Genomic DNA, 15,342 nt, shown 5'->3' with positions numbered 1-15,342 from the left:
ACAGATAGCGAGAGAGGGAACACAAGCATGGGGTAGTTGGAGAGAGAGAAGCAGTCTTCCCGCTGAGCAGGGAGACCTGTATGGGGCTCCATCTCAGGATGCTGGAATCATGACCTGAGCCAAAGTCAGATGCTTAATGACTGAGCCACCCAGGCACCTTGTACAACCACAAATCTACTGAAAGTTATTGGTCTACTTTCCATATTCACTGAGGACCGAGTCAGGAAGTTGATATGTGCTGCATCATGAAAGTTAGAGATAAAGAGAATTTCTAAACCCTGGAAGAGAGCATATCTAAGGGAAGCTGTTGGATTTCCGGCCCTTAAAATTAACTCTCAATTTTTTAGAGTGGCTTTAGGAAGTTGATAAGAACAATGAACTTAGGAAATTAGTAAGTCAGTGAGAGCAGTGATTGAGAAATGGGGCTTGTTTTTCTTTTTCAGAATTTTCTCTTTTCATTATTTCATACCTTGAGTAGATTTTGTAGAAAAATGGATCAAATTATTACTGCACATCTTCTTTCCTAAATTCTCTTTCTAAGCTCACCACCAAAGACATACATCTTTTTCTTTTCTTGAAAGCACCTAACATTCAGATCAACTCAATGAGATAAGAATTAGTGTTTAGAAACTTGAAATTTATCACAAGCAACTAGATTATTAACTAGACAATCATTTTTCCTTAAAAAAGGGAGGAATTCAGATGGCAGAGGAGTAGGGGAATCTAAGCTTGCCTTGTCCCCTTGAACACATCTAGATAAATATCAAATCATTCTGATCACCCAAGAAATCAATTTGAGGACTGCAAGAACAGTGGAAGGTAGAGGCTATGGAGAGTGGATTTGGGGGAGTTAAGAACTGTGGAAGCTGCGGAGGAGAGGGACCCCTACTTAGGAAGACTACTGCAGGGTATTATAAGCATCAGACCACAAAATCTGAAGTTTTAGAAGTCTCCTGCCACCAGGATCATGCCTGCCTTAGTGGTGCTCCTGGGGGGGAAAGAGGGCAGATACTACAACGTAGTCTGAGGATCCCCTGGGTCCTCAGATCCCAACGTAATCTGAGGATCCCCTGGTCCCTTCTTTGGAGTACATTTCAAAGTGACAGCAAGGCCTCTCCATGGCCAGAAGAAAGGGTGGCACCAATGTGCTGCGCTGTTCCCAGGCACTGGAGCAGGGACACCAGCTGAGGGCAGGGAGACACCAGGCTTTTGGCTCGGCTTTGCTATAAACTCTGAACTGCTTCTCAGTCCTGCAACTGCCTTCCTGGGACTGGCTGCAAACAGCAAAAGTGAGGAGACATCCTTCCCCAGAGGATCAGTACGAAGTGGTGCTGCGGGAGTCCCTAAAATTTGGAGTTTAGAAGCCTAGCTGCGCCCTGAGATAAAACAGCTTGGACACAGAGAGGGTGAAAGCAGGGATTTGACAGAAGCTAGGGCACAAGAGGGGTGATTGTTTGCTCTTCTGTGAGGGCTTCCTGAAGAGTGGTGGGCACGAGCTATACGCTGCAGAGATGAGAGCAGAGTGGAGCCATATCCCCTGTTCTTCCCATCCCCCACCCCATCAACACTGACTGACCTCAGTGAGCTAAACCACACAATCAAGCAGAGATCAGAGCCATTTATACCACCCCCCCCCACCATGCAGGCACATTTCTACAAGGGCAAATAGGCCTGAGAATCAGTGCAGCAGGCCCTTCCCCCAGAAGACCAGCACAAACCCCTTGCATGTACCAAGTCTACAGATCATAAAGTGCTACAGAGCCTCAGTACTAGGGGCAGTAGGATCTAGCTTCTTTTGATAGGCAGACCAAAACACACCTAGGATCTAGTTTGTTGTTGTTGTGTTTTTGTTTTTGTTTTTCTGGACAAAATGACAAGATGGAATTCACCCCAAAAGAAAGAGCAGGAAATAGAAGTAGCAGCGAGGGATTTAACCAATACAGATATAAATGAGATATTCGAACTAGAATTTATTTACTTTAATTTATTTATTTTTAAATTTTCTTTATTTGAGAAGGAGAGAGAGCACGTGAGCAGGGGGTTGGGGTGGAGGGAGAGCAAACTCCCTGCTGAGCAGGGAGCTGGATGTAGGGCTCGATCCTGGGACTCCAGGATTATGACCTGAGTCGAAGGCAGAAGCCCAACCAACTGAGCCACCCAGGCACCTCTGCACTAGAATTTAAAACAGCAGTTATAGGAATACTACTTGGGCTTGAAAAAAGCATAGAAGACACTAAAGAATTCCTTACTGTAGAGATAAAAGAACTAGAATCTAGTCAGACCGAAATTAAAATGGTATAACTGAGATGCAAACCCGAATGGATGCCATAACAATAAGAATGAATGAAGCAGAGGAATGAATCAGTGATATAGAAGATAGAATTATGGAAAATAATGAAGCTGAAAGAAGAGGGAAAGGTATTGGATCATGAAGGTAGACTTAGGGAACTCAGAAGCTTCTTAAAATGTAATAACATTCCTATCATAAGAGCCCCAGAGATGATGCAAGAGAAGAGGGGGCAGAAAGTTTACTTGAACAAATTAACTAAAAACTTTCCTAATCCAGGGAAGGATACAGATATTGAAATCCAGGAAGCCCAGAGAACTCCCATTAAATTCAACAAAGGCCAGGCATCACCTATATAAATCATAGTCAAATTCACAAAATACACAGACAAGGAAAGAATTCTAAAAGGAGCAACGGAAAAAAAGTCCTTAACCGACAAATCAGATTTGCAACCGATCTGTCCACAGAAACTTGGCAGACCAGAAGAGAACGGCAGGATATATTCAATGTACTGAATGGGAAAAATATGCAGCTAAGAATACTTAATCCAGCAAGGCTGTCATTCAGAACAGAAGGAGAGGTAAAGAGTTTCCCAGACACACAAAAACTAAAGGAGTTCCAGCACTGCAAGGAATATTAAAGGGACCCTTTGAGAAGGAAAGAGAGACCAAAAGTAACAAAGACTAGAAAGGAACAGAAAATCTACAGGAACAATGACCTTACAGGTAATACAATGGTATTAAATTCATAGCTTTTAATGATTACTCTGAATGTAAACAGACTAAATGCTCCAATCACAAGACATAGGGTATCAGAATGGATTAAAAAAAAAAAAAGACAAGATGCATCCAAATGCTGCCTACAAGAGACTCATTTTATTTATTATTACTATTTTTTAAAAATTTTAATTATTTATTTGATAGACAGCGAGAGAGGGAACACAAGCAGGGGAAGTGGGAGAGGGAGAAGCAGACTTTCCACTGAGCAGTGAGCCCAATGTGGGGCTTGATCCCAGGACCCTGAGATCATGAACTGAGCCACCCAGGCGCCCCACAAGAGACTCAGATACCTAAAGACAACAGCAGATTGAAAGTGAGTGGATGGAGAACCACTTCTCAGGTTAATGTATGTCAGAAGAAAGCCAGAATATCCATGCTTATGTCAGACAAACTAGATTTTAAAACAAAGACTTAAGAAGAGATGAAGGGCATTATATCTTAATGAATCTATCCATCAATAAGATTTAACAGTTGTGGGCGCCTGGGTGGCTCAGTGGGTTAAGCCGCTGCTTTCGGCTCGGGTCATGATCTCAGGGTCCTGGGATCGAGGCCCGCATTGGACTTTCTGCTCAGCAGGGAGCCTGCTTTCCTCTCTCTCTCTCTCTGCCTACCTCTCTGTCTACTTGTGATCTCTCTCTGTCAAATAAATAAATAAAATCTTTAAAAAAAAAAGATTTAACAGTTGTATATACTTATACCCCTAGTTTAGGGGCATCCAAATATATAAATCAATTAATAACAAATACAAAGTCATTGATAATGAAACAACGATAGTAGGGGACTTTAACATCCCACTTATAGAGCAATGGACAGATCATCTAAGCAGAAAATCAAGGAAATAATGGTTTTGAATGACACATTGGACCTGACAGACTTAACATATATTCAGAACATTTCATCCTCAAACATAGAATACACATTGTTTTCTAGTGTATGTGGAACATTCTTTAGAATAGATTGTATACTGGATCACACACAAATTGGCCCTTAAGAAGTATAAAATGATCAAGGTCATTCCATGCATATTTTCAGAGCACAATGCTTTAAACTTGAAGTCAACCATGAAAACATTTGGAAAGACCACAAATACATGGAGGTTAAAGAACATCCTGCTAAAAGAATGAATGGGTTAACCAGAAAATTAAAGAAGAAATAAAAAAGTACATGGAAGCAACTGAAAATGAAAATACCCTAGTCTGAAGGAAAAAAATGAAACAAGATGGGATCGGGAGGGAGACAAACCATAAGAGACTCTTAATCTCTCAAAACAAACTAAGGGCTGCTGGGGGGAATGAGGGTATGGAGAGGGTAGTTGGGTTATGGACATTGGGGAGGGTATGTGCTATGGTAAGTGCTGTGAAATGTGTAAGCCTGATAATTCACAGACTTGTACCCCTATGGTAAATAATACATTATATATCAATAAAAATAATCAAAAAGAAAAAAAATACCATAGTCCAAGATTTTTAGGTTGCAGCAACGGCAGTCCTAAGAGGAAAACATATTGCAATACAGACCTTCCTCAATAAGCAGGAAAAGTCTAAAAAAAGAAGAAGAAGAAGAAGAAGAAGCAGGAAGAGTCTCAAATGCACAAGCTAACCTTACACCTAAAGGAGCTAGAAAAGGAGCAGCAGATAAAGCCTGAAGCCAATAGAAGAAGGGAAATAGTAAAGATTAGAGCAGAAATAAATGATATAGAAACAAACAAAAAAAAACCCAGAATGGATCAACAAAACTAAGAGCTTGTTCTCTGAAAGAATCAATAAAGTTGATAAACCCATAGTCAGACTTATGAAAAAGAAAAGAGAAAGGACCCAAATAAATTTAAACGATGAAGAAAGAGATGATAACTGGCACCACAGAAACCAGATAATCAGAATATTATGAAAAGTTATATGCCAACAAACTGGACAATCTGGATGGAATGGATAAATTCTCAGAAATATACAAATTACCAAAACTGAAACAGGAAGAAATAGAAAATCTGAACAGACCCATAATTGGCAAAGAAATTATATCAGTAATCAAAAATCTCCCAACAAACAAAAGTCCAGGGCCAGATGGCTTTCTAGGGGAATTCTACCAGATATTTAAAGAAGAGTTCATACCTATTCTCAAACTGTTCCAAAAAATAGAATGGAAGGAAAACTCCCAAACTCCTTCTACAAAGCTAGCCCTTGATCCCAAAACCAGACAAAGAGAAGAATTATATGCCATTAAAAAGGAGAATTATATGCCATTATCCCTGATGAACACGGATGCAAAAATTCTCAAGATACTAGCAAATTGAATCCAACAGTACATGTAAAGAATCATTCACTGCCATCCAGCAATTGCTCTACTAGGTATTTACCCAAAGGTTACAAAAATATAGGTTCAAAAGGATACATGCACCATGATACTTATAGTAGCATTTCAGCACTAGCCAAACTATGAAGAGAGCCCAAATGCCCATTGATTGGTGAATGGATAAAGATGTGGCATATATATACAATGAAACATTACTTGGCCATCAAAAAGAATGAAATCTTGTCATTTGTAATGGTGTGGATGGAACCGGAGTGTATTATGCTAAGAGAAAGAAGTTAGACAGATACCATATGATATCAGTCACATGTGGAATTTAAGAAGCAAAATAGATGAACATATGGGGGGAGGTAGAAGAAAAAAAGAAAAAAGGAGAGAGGGAAACAAACCATAAGAGACTCTTAGAGAACAAACAGGATTAACAGAGGGAGGTGGGTATTAAGGAGGGCACTTGTTATGATGAGCACTGACTGGGTGTTGTATGTAAGTGATGAATCTCTGAATTTTCCTGAAACTAATATTGCACTATACGTTAACTAACTAGAATTTAAATTAAGAGCTTGAAGAGAAAAAAAAATGACCTTTTAATGAGTCATAGGTTAGGTTATTCAAGGAGAAATCTTGTTTACCTCTCCTATTATTTGTTGTTTGTTTTAAATAGGTCTTCTCAAACTAAACTAAAGAGAACATTTCTAACTCTTGTAAGAGTTTCAAGAGTTTTTAATACAGTATGGGTGAAGTGGAGAATTAAAGTAGTGGCATTTGTTCATCTTTGGTTGTGTTATGTATTACTACATAACAAATTCCTCCAAAAGTTAGGAACTTAAAACATTTATCTCCATGTGGTTTTTGAGTGTCAGGAATCTGGAAGTGACTTAGTTGAGTAATTTTGGCCCAGGGTGTCTTATTAGGTTATAGTCAAACTGTTGGCTGGGCCTTCAGCCTCTTAAAGCTCAATAAAGGCTGAAGGATTTTCTTCTAAATTCAGTTGTGTGGTTGTTGGCAGGCCTTTAGTTCTTCACCACATAGGCCTCTCAGTAGAGTTGCTTGACCTGGAAGCTGGCTTCCTCCAAAGTGAGTGATTCAGGAGAGAAAAGTGGGTGAACAAGATGGAGGCCACGACGTCTTTTAGAGCCTAATCTCAGAGGTACCATGCCATCGCTTCTGTCCTAGTCTGTGCTCGCATAGACCAATCCTGGTTCATTGTGGGAGAGATGACTTTACAGGAAGGTAAATGCCCTTAGGCAGGAGTTGCTGTGGCCTACCTTGGAGGCTGGCAGCTGCACCCTGCTAGGGACTCCTGCTAGGGACTCCCAGTGTTCAGAAAGGCAAGAATAGGATAGTTGGTATTGGCTTCTCCAGTCTGTCTCTTCCTCTGCTATGTCCCTCTTTCCCTCACCAAGGAGGGACGGAAGGGTGATTTCTCTCTGCTGCTAGAATCGGCAGTTTTCTCTCTACACCTTCCCACCTGGTGACCCTCTGAGTATGCTTCAAGGCCATGAAACTCAACATTGCCTCTATCCTACTCTTGAAGAGTAGTTTGAGCTTTTTGCCGAATATGCCCATATTTTTTTATTAACCAAATTGTTTCTCCATCACAGGATACAGCTATGAGCAAACTCTGGTTCAAACAAGACGATAAGTTTTTCTTGCCAAAGGCTTGTCTCAACTTTGAATTTTTCAGGTATGTTAAATGAATCTAGCTACACAGTTTCTTATAAAAATCAACAATCTCATTCCTAAAAGTTTTCTTTGCTTCCGGGAGGACCCATGTGTAGAAATGGAAGGAACTAGAGTTACATAGCCTGGACCAGGGAGGGCTGCTGCTGGTAAGGGATATTGTAAAAGTCAAGGTTGTCAAGTCTTCCTTTGCACTGGTGAGCATACCCTTTAACTGACATGATTTATGTTAGCCACCTTGAGGACCTTCCTAGCCTTCAAAACTTTGGATCCTGGGGAGGTTGTAGACTCACCCAGAAATGTCATTCAGGAATGGTTAAATAATTGAGGGTGTTTTCTGTTGTAGCTTCAGTTTTGTATTTCTGAAACTTGCCCAGAGGAGGAGGTGGTAGTTACTAAACCGTTTGGAGTCCTTTCCAGCCTTTACATGTCTGAAGCCCTTAGATACTGTTTTCTCTGTTCTTGGCATGGCCACTTAAAAATGACTTAATTAAAAAGGAAGAACATGTTTAGTAACATTTATGAATACTACTGTTGGAATGATTTCACAATATAAATCTGCAGCTCATCTCTGTCTCCTTTTATTTATTTGTATAGTATAGTGTACTATCCAGTTCAAATTTTACTTTGTGAGTTTATACTTAATTTTTTATTTAAAATTCAGTGGTGTGTGTTTATGAAATCTGTCATCACATAATAATGTTCATTAATTTTTATTTGATCTACTTGACTTGAAATTAAAACTAAATGCATTTTTAAATGTTTTGGAATAGGGAAAAAGAAACTCTAAATAGAAAATTAGTATTTCACCAACATGTACAGCTGAGCTTGCAGGTGGATGTAAACATTGTATTTTATAGCAGAAGATTCATGGACTTAGTCTGGAACTTCCTGAGAAACTTCTCACACTAAACTTGAGCTGTCTGGCTATGGCTTGGTGTTGATAGAGAGTATTACAAAACTGGTTTTATTTTTTGATATTCAGAGTGATATTTGTAGCATTCCAAGCAGCTTGTCACCACTTTCCCATTTGACTTATATGATTATGAATTTTTTTACCTTTTGAGAGACCATTTGATTGTTTTGCTTCCCGAAATTTCCTCTCTCCGTGTTCTGCTCTTCCTGGAGTTCACACTGTTAGGTTTCTTATGTATTCTTCAAGACATTTTCTGTGTGTGTACACCTTTTAGTATTTTCAGAAACTGGGTTATATTATCCATTCTTAGATACAGTTTTTAAAACTCTGAGCATACAGCACCTGAATACAAAATACTACAATTTTTTAATTAACAAGTGAACCAGAGTTTGAACATTGCAATTGAATCATGTTCTCTTAGAGCTCACCAGCACAGCTGCTGTGCATGCATCATTTTAGGACACTTTTTGCAATTGCGTTCTAAGCTTGAGCCATATGGCTCTGAGCTCCCAGACTTGGCTTTTTCTGGCTTTTCACTTCCACCTGAGATTGGCACATAGATGCCTGTGGGTCTGAGTCCTTCCTGGATTCTCTTTTATTTGATAATTTTGCTTTTGTGAATTGTGCTCTGAGTTTCTGAGCTGTTGTTTGCCTAAAGAAGGAAGTGTGTCGTGTATATAATACAGTACTTTAATTGTACTATATACAGTACTGTAATTGTCATGTATATAATACAGTACTTTAAAAACAGTGACAGAGCATCCATTTAGATTTTCCAGATGGAGAATGTTTATGTAGTTACAGAATTTTCTCTTTGATTTTAGTTCTTAGTGGCTAAGCTTCTTCTATTTTTGCTTCATTATCTGGTTTGACAAAATTGTTGCCTTTTCCATCAGTATATTGGCTATATTTACTGTGCTACAGATAGAGTGAAACTTTAATTTGCTGCCAAACAAGCCAAGCAGGCACCTTGGGCTCCGGTCCTTTGCACTGGCTGTTTCCTCAACCAGACCCACCCAACCAGATATACCCAGAGCCTGTTCCTTAGCTTCCTTCAGGTCTAGGCCCAGGTGTCACCTTATGAGAGAGGCATTGATTATCTTTTTTTTTTTTTTTTTTTAAAGATTTTATTTATTTATTTGACAGACAGAGATCACAAGTAGGCAGAGAGGCAGGCAGAGAGAGAGGGAGAAAGCAGGCTCCCTCCTGAGCAGAGAGCCCGATGGGGGGCTCGATCCCAGGACCCTGAGACCATGACCCGAGCCGAAGGCAGAAGCTTTAACCCACTGAGCCACCCGGGCGCCCCGGCATTGATTATCTTATGTAAATTAGCAATCATCCCACCTTACTACCACCGCCCTTCAATCCTATTCCTCTTACCCTGCTTAATTTTTTTCATAGCACTATCCCCACTTCATATATTAAGATTTATTCTCTCCTCCAACTAGACTATTAAACTGTCAGGTCAGTGGCTTTGCCTGATTTTATTCCCAGTACCTAGAGAAAGGTCTAGCAGTAGGCTCTTCTGAGTCATACCTGCTTCCATGTATTACAGTAGTAAGCATGTGCTACACATTTGTTGAGAGAATGACTTTTATTTGTCATAAAGGTAAGCAGTGTCATATAATCAAATGACTTTGTCACTTGACTTGCATTTGAATCCTAATTTTGCCACTACCAGCCAAGGCGGCATGCAGAAAGCTGTGTTTCTTATTTGGGAAATGATTCAAGTTAGGGGATCACTGTGGTCCTGTTTAGCTTTTGCACTCTCTGATTGTTTCCTCATGTTGGTTGCTCTTCATTTAAGTTTTTTTTTTTTTTAAATTTTAATATTTTTTCCTAGCTCTGTCTGCAGTTATATGGTGGGAATTATCAATTATTTTACTCACAGTGCTGTAGCTTTATTGGTTTGTGGGGGAACTCAGATATGAGCTAACATTTCACAGGTATCCGTTTTTCCTGTTTAAGTTCAAAAATCACAGCACACAAACTTCTCAGTCTCATACTCATGTCCACCCAAAGTATGGCTTGCTTAAAGGGAGGAGGACATTAAATGCCAGATGAGCTCTGTTGGCCATGCCTCCTTTGTTTTTGTTTTGTTTTTTTAATTTATTTTTTCATTTTAAGTAGCCAGTGTGGGACTGGAGCTCACGACCCCAAGATCAGGAGTCATGTGACTTCTGAGTCAGCCAGGCACCCCAGCATGCCTTGCCCTTTCATCCTCAACACAGGCATGCCTTTTGGCCTGTCCCCACTCCTTACCTGCATTTCTAATTTGTCAGTCTGACCCCACACCCTCTGGGGCAAACAGTCGCTTCTCCCTCCTCGGCACCACCTCCTCGGCCAGAACACATGGCATACTTCAGGCTTCTTTTTCAGACATCTTGTATTTTTTTGGCTCCCGAGAAGAACAGACTCAAAAATTCAAACCATATCTTCAGGAAATGATATTAACCGATGTTCAGTTTCTTGATCCATCTCGAAAGGCCCCATCACATTGGGAAGTAATAAATCAGCTATTTTACTGTCAACATTTTCTTCCAGCCCATTTGCTTATGTGGACCCCTTGCACTGTAACATGGCCTATTTGTACCTTGAGCTTCTCAAAGACTCACTCAACGAGTATGCATATGCAGCAGAGCTAGCAGGCTTGAGCTATGACCTCCAAAATACCATCTATGGGATGTATGTAAGTACCCACGTCTTAGAGCCTTCCACTCATCAACATTTTTTTATATTGATTTGATGGAAGCGTTTTTGATTGAGGGTATGAGTTTAATTTCTTTTTAAAAAAATATTTATGGCTAATCATTTTCTCATCATTTAATTTTTCAGTTAGCTCTTATTCTAAGTATTCAGTGATTACATTCACATTATGCAAATTTTCCTTGATTTCTGTTTTTGTTTTTGGTTTTTTTTAACATCTTTCATCAGATCGTCGTATTTTTCTCCTCAAACAAAATGGGACCCTGATTGAGGTTTAGATCTCACCCATTCTCTATGTGAAAACTCGGTCTTTCACAACAGAATAATGTCTTCCTGCCATTGTAAAACATAAGGTTGGCTGATTCTGTTTCCCTAGACATTCAGATCATGAGGCTGCATATCCATACTCTTCGGTCATGTTTCTTCATTACCATGCCACTGCCTGAGGTATCAAAGCATTTCTTTTGTTTTTCTTTTTGTTAGTCGCTACATTTATGCTGATCCTCTCCATTGCAACATGACATACCTGTTTATCAGGTTATTGAAGGATGATTTAAAAGAGTATACATATGCAGCACGCCTCTCAGGTTTGAGCTATGGCATTGCATCAGGGATGAATGCAATACTTGTAAGTAAAATGAAAACCAAAGAAAAGGCGCCACACCGTCTAAGCGTTATGTTGAGCTTGGGAAAACTATTAACTTCTGCATTTTTAAACAAGAAGATTGATGGTTTTTTCCTTGCACCTTTTTAATGATTGAAGAACTCAAATTAGTAGTAGTTCCACTAATGAATGATTCAGTAGAGTTTAGTGCAATTTGTGAACATGTATGTGTGCTACATTTATTTGCATGTTCCTCTGCTTGAAATGTTTAACATATTAATTCTGAAAGCATGTTGTTCTTCCCATGTGCTTGTGTGTATTAACATCCATAAGTGAAAGATACCTATAGTTACTGTTGTGGTGCTTGAATTTATTCCTATATAAGCTTCTTTTATTTTTGCTGACAGCAATAGAAAGCTCCTGTGTTCAAATACATTTGATGTTTTCATTTAATTTATTTTGTAGTGTGCACCATTAACTACGTTTAAGTGTGTTTTAAAATAATCATTATTAAAAACATCCCAAAATATAACTTGATTTTTTTCCCTGAAACTATTTCTGATGTGTTTCAGCTTCTTTCTCATTTCCAAATTAACATTCCTTCCATGGCACACATTCATCTTCACTGTTATTGAAAAAATATTGTACGTTTTAGTAACAGCTAAAATGAGAGCATGTGCTGTGTACTCTGTACTCCTCTTTATCGATTCTTATACAAAAGGTTTTAGGGTTTTAAAATTTTTATTTTGCAGTGCTTCCCCCCCCACAAGTAAAATTTCTGGTAGCTTTCATTTAATGTGTAAGTATGTACATAACTAACCATTTTCAGAGTCTAGGGAAATTTGAAGCTCAGAGATCAAAATAAATTCCAAATACAAAAGTAATAATCTATTGTTTATTTTTTGCTCTTGAGTTTTAGTAGCATATTACCATTAAAATGGATCATTTTTAATTCATGATAATATGAGCTTTCTGCTCATTGTAAATCTAGTTCCACATGAGGTGGCCTCCATAGTCAATAATAGCCTTCACTCCTGAGATTCTTGCCTTTCATTCTGTGTAAGGTAGAGGTTTTCATAGTTCTTCAGTTGCAGTAGGTCCTCTGTTGCTGTGGGTGCCACCGTGTGGAAGTACAATAGGTAGCCCCTGCTTTTCCAGTGTTAGCTTTTGAAGACTATTAAAATAAAATGTCCCAAGGCAAAAATCCTGATGGTACAGACAGTGTGTCTTCATAGTACATCTGTTTTGTCATTGGCTTTTGATACATCAGGAGAGCTCATCAAACAAGCAAGTGGTGAGACATACGGATCCTTTTTAGGCAACACTAAATGACAAAAATGGCAAAATGCCCACACACAAAATTGGGGCTGTCTGATTTCACCAAAGAAGATTTTTAAAAAATATTTAAATATAAACAATTTTGAGACATTCCTAACAGTTCACTAGATGATAACTACTGGTGATTTTTACCTTCTTACCACGTCTCTAAAAACCACGTTAAGCCTGGCATTCCTTAGAAGTTATTTTTGAAGATTAAACTTAAAACACATTCTGCAGTTAATTTTGATTTAATGAGAACTTGAATTTTGATGATGTGGTATGTTCTTCTGTAATCTTGCATCAGGTGAGTTTTCCAATTATTGCCTTTGTTTAAGAATAACAAAATTAGGCTTTTGGGTTATTAGTAAATAAAGATGTAAATAAAGATGTTCTCTTCCTAAGTTAAATTATATTTATGAGAAGATAAATTAGTTGAATTTCTTTTTCACTTTTATTTTAATATACCTGGCTTTGGATTTTCTCAGTGTTTAAAAATCAAGCTTAAAGTGTTTATTTGGAAGGTTTTTTGGTGATATTTTTAGACTTCTAATACTCTGAACTCTTTTTTGTAGCTCTCGGTGAAAGGTTACAATGACAAGCAGCCGATTTTGCTAAAGAAGATTATTGAGAAAATGGCTACTTTTGAGATTGATGAGAAAAGATTTGAAATTATCAAAGAGGCAGTAAGTTTTCTGAACTCACTTTTGTAATCTTGTTGTTCATAAGGTGGTAATTTCGCCTTATTTCGAACATTTTTAAGAGGAGAGGAGGGAAAGCACTGCTAACCCTATGGCAGTCCTCTCACTCTGTCTTTGCTAAGTCCTTTCCTCTACCCAGAAGTGACCCCTGATGACTCGGGGACACCTGACCCTCAAGAGCTGGGGATGTTGTGGCACTGACCTTCAGAGAGAAGCCTGAGGTAGACCTAGTAGCTGCGAGAGACCCCTTGAAACTTTCATCCCCCCTCCACTTCAGAAGGACGCATGATTCTTCAGACTGAGGTCTACCTGTCATGAGAACCTTGTCACATGAGTGCAGACTATTTAGGCTCAAGGTGTCTTCCAGTTAAACTCAACTCATAGTTGGCCTGATAATGGAAATATGGGATAGATAACAGTTTTAAAAGCCAAACTGTGACCTTAATTGTACACCAAAAGAAAAATCACCATTGGGGCGCCTGGGTGGCTCCGTGGGTTAACCATCTGCCTTCAGCTCAGGTCATGATCCCAGGGTCCTGGAATTGAGCCCCGCATTGGGCTCTCTGCTTGGCAGGGAGCCTGCTTCCCCCATCTTGCTGCCTGCCTCTCTGCCTACTTGTGATCTCTGTCTGTCAAATAAATTAATTAAAAAAAAAAGAAAGAAAGAAAGAAAAGAAAAATCACCATTTTCAAATGTAGTTTTTGGATGAAGATGCAATATTTTGCATATGTAGGTGGACTTGCTGCTTGCTTATACAGACTTTTGGAATGTCCTTATGGTACAGAATCCAAGGACACCAAGAGATGCAGGCCCTGAAAACTGGGGATGACTTTCTGGGGGTTGAAAGATGTCCCACAGGGAGGACACTTAGAATACATGTCAGATGCTGTGGATAAAGCAGCAGCCCAGATAAAGAAAAAGCATGCCCTTAAATTAAAGGTTCAGAGAATATTTGAGTAAGCCCCATTCTAAATTCCCTCACTTCAAAAAGGAGAAAGAAGCAAATATTCCTGTATCCCAGTAACACAGGATTTATGCAGAATAAAGTTTGATTATAGTTGATTTGGGAAGCCTGGGTGGCTCAGTTGGTTAAGCAGCTGCCTTCGGCTCAGGTCATGATCCCAGCATCCTGGGATCGAGTCCCACATCGGGCTTCTTGCTCAGCAGGGAGCCTGCTTCTCCCTCTGCCTCTGCCTGCCATTCTGTCTGCCTGTGCTCGCTCTCTCCCCCTCTCTCCCTCTGATAAATAAATAAAATCTTTAAAAAAAAAAAAAGATTATAGTTGATCTTTTCAAATGATTTTAAAAGGACTTATAAAATTAATGAACCTGTGTCTTCCTTCACTAGTATATGCGATCCCTTAACAATTTCCGAGCTGAGCAGCCTCACCAGCACGCCATGTACTACCTCCGCCTGCTGATGACTGAAGTGGCCTGGACTAAAGATGAATTAAAGGAAGCCCTGGATGGTGAGACTTTTTCTGCTTATAAGCCTCTTTATTTTTTTCTAAAATATTTTGATTTATCCTGATACCTAGTGTTTATGTTTCTAATAATTTCTAGTTTTATTAAAGCGAGCTGTGCATATACTTTTTTTTTTTTTAATAAAAACAGTGTTGCCCTTCGAAGTGGCTTTCATATTCAGGCTGTGTTGCCACATTTGTCTTTTTCAATCTGGACCCATAGCAGTTAGTTATTGCTGTTCATAGATTTCTGCAGGTGACTAAAGGTTTTGACCAAAATACTTAACCTTATTAATACTAAAGTTTTCAGAAGAGGATAAAAGGGCTGAGGTTGAAAGTCTTGTCACGTAGGAATTGTGCTCAGACATCTATAGCTCTGTTAGTTAAACACAGAAAAATGTGTAAAGCCTAGAGTCGTCCTTTGTTGCTTTTTTTCTAAAATCTCAAATCTGGTTTTCAGAGATTTCATTTGAAAGTCCTAAATTCCTTGAGGGCAGTGGTTATGCCTTCCTTTACCCTCTTTATTTGGTATCCAGTGCCAAGAATGTCCTCAGTATGCATGTACTGAATGGAATGAGATTA

At 39.1% G+C, this 15,342-nt stretch overlaps 1 protein-coding gene across 5 annotated transcripts in view; it reads left to right on the top strand.

Moving 5' to 3' along the window:
• The window catches only part of IDE (insulin degrading enzyme), a 113,447-nt gene that overhangs the window by 79,238 nt on the left and 18,867 nt on the right, over positions 1-15,342 (top strand). For 4 of the 5 annotated variants that reach the window (XM_032312279.1, XM_032312281.1, XM_032312282.1 and 1 more), the window contains 4 exons: positions 6,975-7,057; positions 10,514-10,658; positions 13,172-13,282; positions 14,646-14,766. In XM_032312279.1, coding sequence (XP_032168170.1) covers positions 6,975-7,057; positions 10,514-10,658; positions 13,172-13,282; positions 14,646-14,766 — 460 coding nt within the window. Of the gene's footprint in view, positions 1-6,974; positions 7,058-10,513; positions 10,659-11,158; positions 11,304-13,171; positions 13,283-14,645; positions 14,767-15,342 lie in introns of all 5 variants that reach the window. The other variant, XM_032312280.1, reaches the window with a different exon arrangement.

This window comes from Mustela erminea, chromosome 14 (genome assembly GCF_009829155.1).
Source record: "Mustela erminea isolate mMusErm1 chromosome 14, mMusErm1.Pri, whole genome shotgun sequence".
NCBI classification, from domain to species: domain Eukaryota; kingdom Metazoa; phylum Chordata; class Mammalia; order Carnivora; family Mustelidae; genus Mustela; species Mustela erminea.
The sequence above is the reverse complement of the archived record's forward strand: the minus strand, read 5'-3'. Positions and strand labels throughout refer to the sequence as shown.